Source organism: Bufo gargarizans, chromosome 9, assembly GCF_014858855.1.
Source record: "Bufo gargarizans isolate SCDJY-AF-19 chromosome 9, ASM1485885v1, whole genome shotgun sequence".
NCBI classification, from domain to species: Eukaryota; Metazoa; Chordata; class Amphibia; order Anura; family Bufonidae; genus Bufo; species Bufo gargarizans.
In genome coordinates, this window is record NC_058088.1 from 10,039,318 (window position 1) to 10,047,349 (window position 8,032).

At 46.8% G+C, this 8,032-nt stretch overlaps 1 protein-coding gene across 1 annotated transcript; it reads right to left on the reverse strand.

Moving 5' to 3' along the window:
- Positions 1–530: 530 nt before the first annotated feature.
- Positions 531–5,363, reverse strand: LOC122919662 (myelin protein zero-like protein 3). Its single transcript, XM_044268821.1, has 3 exons — positions 4,987–5,363; positions 1,456–1,833; positions 531–968 (listed from the first exon to the last, which is right to left on the reverse strand). The coding sequence occupies exons 1-3, from the start codon at positions 5,072–5,074 to the stop codon at positions 868–870; spliced, it is 567 nt and encodes a 188-aa protein (XP_044124756.1). The 5' UTR covers positions 5,075–5,363; the 3' UTR covers positions 531–867.
- Between the last annotated feature and the right edge of the window lie 2,669 nt (positions 5,364–8,032).

Genomic DNA, 8,032 nt, shown 5'->3' on the forward strand with positions numbered 1-8,032 from the left:
TCAGCCATTCCGGGACCATGGAACAGCCACTGAAATCCTTTCCCGCCGGATTCAGGACAGTTGGGACGTATGAGATGAGACTGGTATTGCCGGTAAGGAAATTTATGTAAATTTTTTGGTTTGTGTTTTTTTATGTTAAAATAACGTTTTATGTGTTTTGCTGATCTTTTTACTTACTTTAAATATTTGTTTAGCTATATTTAGTAGTCCCACAAATGGACTTGTACCTGCGATCCTCTATGTAGTGCAGTGTAGGATTTCTACCTGTCAGTAACCAGCCTATTAGGGCCCTTTTTCCTATCCTGACGATAGATCATCAATATCTAATACCAGAAAACCCCAAATATTTCTATCAGGTTTGTATCTCCGTTTTACCAATAAGGAAAAGAAGCTCTGAGGGACAAACTTCTGCTCTAACAAGTGAAGACTCCAAGAGGGACATTCACATTAAACCAGAGAAGCAAGGGATTATTCCGCTTTATTTTTTTTATTAATTCCAATACATTTCATGTTAAGTCCTGAACCACAGATAAGAGAGAGAGAGGAGCAAAGACAGGGAAGGAGAGACGTCTGTCACCTGGAAGCCACGCCCTAAACCTGCCAGACACACCCATTTTCATGCAAATTCTATGCAAACTCCACCCTTTTTTGTGGCCCAGCTTGTAAAAGACATTGGCACGTACGTCTCTCGTCAGAGTATCACTTTATCAATTCTTACAGCAGCTCTAAAATCACAGCTGATTATCAATGTGTGGTCTGTCGTGCGGTCGTCCAATTCAGGTATGAGGCTTTGTGCCGATCATTACTAATATACTATAGAGAAAGGAAACCAATAGTATATAGGGGGTCATAAGCGAAGATGGCGCATTAACAGGACTTCTTGACAGCAATGCCCAGGAGTATGATTAGGACAATGAGGCAGGCGATGTGTATGATTTCCACTAGGAGGCACACTGCTTGAATGGGCTCTGTAAAATAAAGACACAATTAGTCAAGATTAATGAGGAGGGGGAGAAGCATTGTGGGTCACATTGTGAATGGTAGTGGGCCCTCAGACATTGGTTAAAGTGAGTGTCCACCTTTTAAAACCATATCATTTTTAGGTCCAATATTCAGTAATGATTATTTCTTAAAACAGCTTTGTTTTTCTGATACAGAGCTCCAAATCGCATGGATAAAGTGAATTTAGAAAAAAAAATAATCTTGGTGGTTACAGCCACCACTAGGGGGAGCTGAGGAGCTCATTGTATACCGTTTGCATTATTGAGTTCGGCGTATAAGTGGGATGCTCCCTCTAGTGGTGGCTGCTGGTATTCAGAAGTTTATCACTTATGGCTATGCAGGGGATTGGGAGATCTGTATTTATTTCAGTTTAGTCTGAATTTTTATGATGTATGTTTTATGTCATGCTAAGGGGTTCCTGTGTTCTGTCTTATATTCACAGCTATAAAATACCTGCAGGAATAGATCTCGGAGTGACCTCCAGTCTTGTTCCGGGTCCAGTTCCCGCCATATTAGGAGTCTTTACATGACAACAGAAGGTTCCTGAGTCGTTCTCTGTCAGGTTGATGATAGTGATTGTCACATTCACCTCATAGTTGGGTTCTCCATGTGGGCTGTGTGGTGTCTGACCAGGATCTGGGTAAGAGATGTTTATCCTGCGTTGGAAACACGTGAGATCCTGAAGTTTCTCAGAAGTATTGCACCCTAAGGTCCATGTCACAGAGTAGGAGGGAATATCAGATGCAAAAGAGCAGGTGATGGCCACCGATCCTCCTGCCTCTGCTCTCACCACCTCTGGTTGTTTCACCGCCACCTGTTTTTGCCCATTTACTATAAAGAAGTGAAGCAACACATTAATGGTTCATCTGAGACTTACTACAGTTTTGACTTTAATAAAGTCAAAGGGGTATTCCCATCTTAGACAGTGGGGGCATATCGCTAGTATATACCCCCAATGTCTGATAGGTGCGGGTCCCACCTCTGGAACCCACATCTATCCTTAGAACGGAGTCTGCAAAGTTAGGGAGGGCGGACCGCGCAAGCACGACCACCCTCCATTTATTTCTATCGGATTGGCATGTTCGGCTATTTTCGAAAGTGCCATAGGAATGAATGGTAAGCGCACTGCGCAAGCGCAACCACCAATCCATTCACTTCTATGGGGCTGATGGAAATAGCCGAGCCAGCATTGAGCTCTTTTAGACACTTCCATACAATGAATGGAGGGCGGCCGTGCATGCAGGGTGCACCCTCCTTCACTTTGCTCGCTCCATTCTAAGGAGATGGGCCCCGCACCTATCAGACATTGGGAGTATATCCTAGTGATATGCCCACAATGTCCAAGATGAGACAACCCCAGAAAGGGTTACCATTAAATACCGCCTTGAAGAGTTTGAGGGGTGTCATTTTTAAAATGGAGTCAGTTTAGGGCTCATGCACAAGACACAGATACGCAAATAATATGGATGATATCTGTGTGACATCCGTATCGCATCCGTTTTTTTTTTTTGCGGATCCATTATTACAATGTCCATCCTTGTCTGTAAAACCACAAGAATAGGGCATGTTCTGTCTTTTTTGCGGGGCTACGGAACGGACATACGGATACATTTTTTGGTGGATCCATTGAAATGAATAGTTCCGCATACGGTCTGCAAAAAACAACGGAATGGACACGGAAACAAAATACGTTTGTGTGCATGAGCCCTTATGCTGAGTTTCTAATCTCTAGGCCTCTCATAGACACTTTGAAACCCCTATTCCCCCCCCCCTCCCAATGCCTGGGCCCCTCACACATATAATTATCTCGCTCCCCGGCACCCGCGTCCCTTCTGATGCTGCATGGCCGCCACCCCATCTCCCCGTTGCGTGGATGTAAACATACGGGGGGGGGGGGGCAGAGAATAGCAGACCGTGACTGGGATGAGCCTCCCAAGCTCCACCCGTGTGAAGTGCTCACGCATGGTTGGATAACCCCTTTAAGGGTAGATATGCCAAAACCTATTTGTTCTTTTTAGTCTAGGTTCACACTGAGTTTTTTTGGATGAGATTTTAAGGCAGGTTTTTTTTTTCTGTAGGTTTTTCAGCCAAAGCCAGAAGTGGATCCGGCAGGGAGAAGTATAATGTCCTTCCTTTAGGTTTCTGATATCTCATGAATCCACTTCTGGCTTTGGCTGAAAAACCTGCAGAAAAAATCTGCCTCAAAATCTCCTCCAAAAAATTCGGTGTGAACCTATCCTAAAAAAAATAGGTTTTGGAATATTCTTAAAAATGTACAAATAAAAGGACGTTTAAAAAAAATAATGATCCGCCATAAAGCATACAAATTTTAATAATTATCCATTTATTTCAGTAATGCAAATTAAAAGGAATTGCATTGATGCAGCTTAGAATTACAATTTTGTGAAAAGGTTTAAAGGGATTCTGTCACCTCCCCTCAGCCAAAAAACGATTTAAAAGCAGCCATGAAGCACAGCTTACCTGGATTAGGCTGTGCTCTTTTATCTTGAAATCCGTCCAGCAGTTACTGCAAAAAACGACTTTGATCGATAAGGAAATGTGTCCTGAAGGTGCCCAGAGGGGCGTTTTTTTCTTCTTAGTGAGCCCAGTACCGCCCCTCTTTCAGTGCCCAGCCCGCCTTCCTTGTACTGTCTAACCGCCGCCCCCAGCCTGCCACAGCCTCTCCTGCCTCTCCTCCCCCTCCCTCACGCCGAACGAAGTCTCGCACAGGCGCAGTACCCACTGAGGGCGCCTGTGCGATCATCAGGAGACTGAGGGCGGCAGCTTCGTCACTGGGCATGCGCCGAGCCCAGTGACGTCCGATGTTCGCTCTTTCCCTCAGTCAGCCTGGTAGGAAGCGCAGAGGATTGCCGATCGGCTGCTGCACCCTGCGCTTTCTCCAGTCTGCCTGCCACAGTGAAGACGGCCAGCGATTTCTTTCCCCACCCTCCCTTCAGGAAAGAAATAAGTATTTGTTTTTGCTCAGTGAAAATGTATAAATTCAGTAAAGCTTTACTTAATATAATAATACCTAATTCGCCCCAACAAATACTTATTTCTTTCCTGAAGGGAGGGTGGGGAAAGAAATCGCTGGCCGTCTTCACTGTGGCAGGCAGACTGGAGAAAGCGCAGGGTGCAGCAGCCGATCGGCAATCCTCTGCGCTTCCTACCAGGCTGACTGAGGGAAAGAGCTAACATCGGACGTCACTGGGCTCGGCGCATGCCCAGTGACGAAGATGAAGCTGCCGCCCTCAGTCTCCTGATGATCGCACAGGCGCAGCCCTCAGTGGGTACTGCGCCTGTGCGAGACTTCGTTCGGCGTGAGGGAGGGGGAGGAGAGGGAGGGGAGGCTGTGGCAGGCTGGGGGCGGCGGTTAGACAGTACAAGGAAGGCGGGCTGGGCACTGAAAGAGGGGCGGTACTGGGCTCACTAGGAAGAAAAAAACGCCCCTCTGGGCACCTTCAGGACACATTTCCTTATCGATCAAAGTCGTTTTTTGCAGTAACTGCTGGACGGATTTCAAGATAAAAGAGCACAGCCTAATCCAGGTAAGCTGTGCTTCATGGCTGCTTTTAAATCGTTTTTTGGCTGAGGGGAGGTGACAGAATCCCTTTAATATTCTCGGCTCAAAGTGTCGCACTCTAGTCAGCTAATTAATCCATACCCCCTGAGCAAACGGGACCTCAAAATTGTGACTTTGGGGTTTCATAAGCTGTAAGCCATAATCATCCAAATTATAACAAATAAAAGCCTGAAATATCTCGCTCTGCCTGTAATGAGTCTCATATATTAGTTTTACCTTTTAAGTTGCATTACTGAAATAAATGTACATATAAAATTTGAAAAATGGAGCACAAACTAGGCTGACCTCAGAAGTTAAGGGGCTAATTGTTAAAAAAAAAGATTAATAGAGCCCAACAGAAAATTATTTTGTTGCTAATGTTTCCAGGTCACATATGGTACCAGACCAGGTTCAGTTCTCACCTGCAGATCTTGAGAAGGTCAGATGCACGATGAGCAGGAAATGTAGCAGAGATGAAGCTTCCATCTTCTGTCTTGGCTGAGTGTTCATAGCAGAGGCGCGCTGCTTCTAATCTAAGGGCCGGATGTGGTGGTAACAGCTTTTTGGCCAATGGTCTCTGTGTGTATGGGTTTCCTCCTGAATAAAGGATGTTGGTATCAGGCTACTTTCACACTAGCATTTTTGCTGGATCCGGTAGGGTTCAGCAAAAATGCTTCCGTTACTTCTGCATCCGTTATATTATCTTTAACATAGCCAAGACAGATCCGTCATGAACATTGAAAGTCATTTTCTATTGTATCCAGTGGCGACTCTAGGAACAATATATAGGGGGGGCACAAAGATACCACAGTCAAAAATGGGGGGGCACAAACAAAATAAGTATATATCAATAAGATTACAAAATACGAGAGAATTGCGATATGCAGGGATACAGTTATAATAAAGCAATTTACTTACAAAAGAAGCTATTCAGTCGTCTGCAGTGCCGTCCTCTGCTTGCTTCCACGGATTCTTTCCCCTTCTTTCTGTCTCTCGTCAGTGCACAGGCGCACTGTTATGGTGGATCTGTGGAAGACACACTGTTATGGGGGCATCTGTGGATGACACATTATGCCTCTCATTAGCCCTCATTATGCCTCTCATATCAGCCCCCATATCAGCCCTTATGCCTCATTAGCCCCCATATCAGCCCTTATGCCTCATTAGCCCCCATATCAGCCCTTATGCCTCATTAGCCCCCATATCAGCCCTTATGCCTCATTAGCCCCCATTATGCCTCTTATTAGCCCCATTATGCCTCTTATTAGCCCCATATGCCTCCTATTAGCCCCCATATGCCTCCAATTAGCCCCCATATGCCTCCAATTAGCCCCCATATGCCTCCTATTAGCCCCCATATGCCTCCAATTAGCCCCCATATGCCTCCAATTAGCCCCCATATGCCTCCTATTAGCCCCCATATGCCTCCTATTAGCCCCCATATGCCTCCTATTAGCCCCCATATGCCTCCTATTAGCCCCCATATGCCTCCTATTAGCCCCATATGCCTCCTATTAGCCCCATATGCCTCCAATTAGCCCCATATGCCTCCAATTAGCCCCATATGCCTCCAATTAGCCCCCATATGCCTCCAATTAGCCCCCATATGCCTCCTATTAGCCCCCATATGCCTCCTATTAGCCCCATATGCCTCCAATTAGCCCCATATGCCTCCAATTAGCCCCCATATGCCTCCAATTAGCCCCCATATGCCTCCAATTAGCCCCCATATGCCTCCTATTAGCCCCCATATGCCTCCTATTAGCCCCCATATGCCTCCTATTAGCCCCCATATGCCTCCTATTAGCCCCCATATGCCTCCTATTAGCCCCCATATGCCTCCTATTAGCCCCATATGCCTCCTATTAGCCCCATATGCCTCCAATTAGCCCCCATATGCCTCCAATTAGCCCCCATATGCCTCCTATTAGCCCCCATATGCCTCCTATTAGCCCCCATATGCCTCCAATTAGCCCCATATGCCTCCAATTAGCCCCCATATGCCTCCAATTAGCCCCCATATGCCTCCAATTAGCCCCCATATGCCTCCTATTAGCCCCATTATGCCTCATATTAGCCCCCATATGCCTCCTATTAGCCCCATATGCCTCCTATTAGCCCCATATGCCTCCTATTAGCCCCAAATATGCCTCCAATTATCCCCCAAATATGCCACCAATTATCCCCCAAATATGCCACCAATTAGCCCCCATATGCCTCCAAATGCCCCCATATGCCTCCAATTAGCCCCCAAATATGCCTCCAATTAGCCCCCATATGCCTCCAAATGCCCCATATGCCTCCAATTAGCCCCCATAATGCCCCCAGCAGCCACATTTTCTATAAAATAAAAAATAAAAACACTTACCTCTCCTGCTCCTGGACGGACGCCGCCTGCCATTTTCTCCTCAGTCGACTGTGCTCTAAACTGGCGCGCACAGCGTGAGGTCACAGAGCGACCTTACGCTGTGCGCAGCCCTGCACAGCCGACAGCCGAGGACCAGGAAGTGGTGAGTACAGAGCGTTCACCACTTCCTGGTCCTTCGGTACTAATGAGCGCTTCCATAATGGAAGCGCTCATTAGTATTCACTCTGGGGAATCAGCGGGGGGGCACCCGGGGGGGCAAGGGACAACATAGGGGGGGCAATTGCCCCCCCTCGCCCCCCTCTAGCGACGCCACTAATTGTATCCCAGGACGGAAAGCAAACCGCAGCATGCTGCTCTCCGGTATGGGAACGCAACCAAACGGAACAGAATGCATTTTGGAGCGCTCCGTTCTGTTCAGTTACGTTTTTTTCCCCATTGACAATGAATGGGGACAAAACTGAAGTGTTTTTCTCCGGTATTGAGACTGTGGGGTTTCGCTCTGGTAGACAGGATTAGCGGACGCAGTATAGAGGCAACAACAAGTTATTTGGATCAAACAGTGTTTTATTCACACTTTAGGCAAGTGACAAAACAAGCAGTCATAAACAAGCAAAAAGTCACCTTGTGGTGTTCGTGTTAATTCACACCATGCGGCAATTCTGCCTCAAAGAGTCCTTGCTGATAGCAGCACCAACCTGTTCTCACGCCAAACAGGTAGCAAGCCTTCATCCAGACACAAGGCTCCCAGATCCCAACACAGACCTGGCTTCTGAGCCCAGCTGCCTATTTAAGGACAGCCAGGTGCTGCCAAAACCCAGACCAGCACTTAAAATTTGGTCCGGTATTTGACCTCATCTGGCTGTAAATCAGCCCAGCAGCACATACTGGGAGGAAAATACCTGTTTTCCCAGACCAAACCTCTCACTGTGTCACAGAGACCCTATGACGGACCTCAATACTGGCAAATAGAAACGCTAGTGTGAAAGTAGCCTAATAATACAGCACCTTGCAAAAGTATTCATCCCCTAAGGGTTCATGCACAAGAGCGTGTGTGCCCCGTGCCCGTGCTGTGGATTGCAAATAGCCGTGTGCATGGTGTT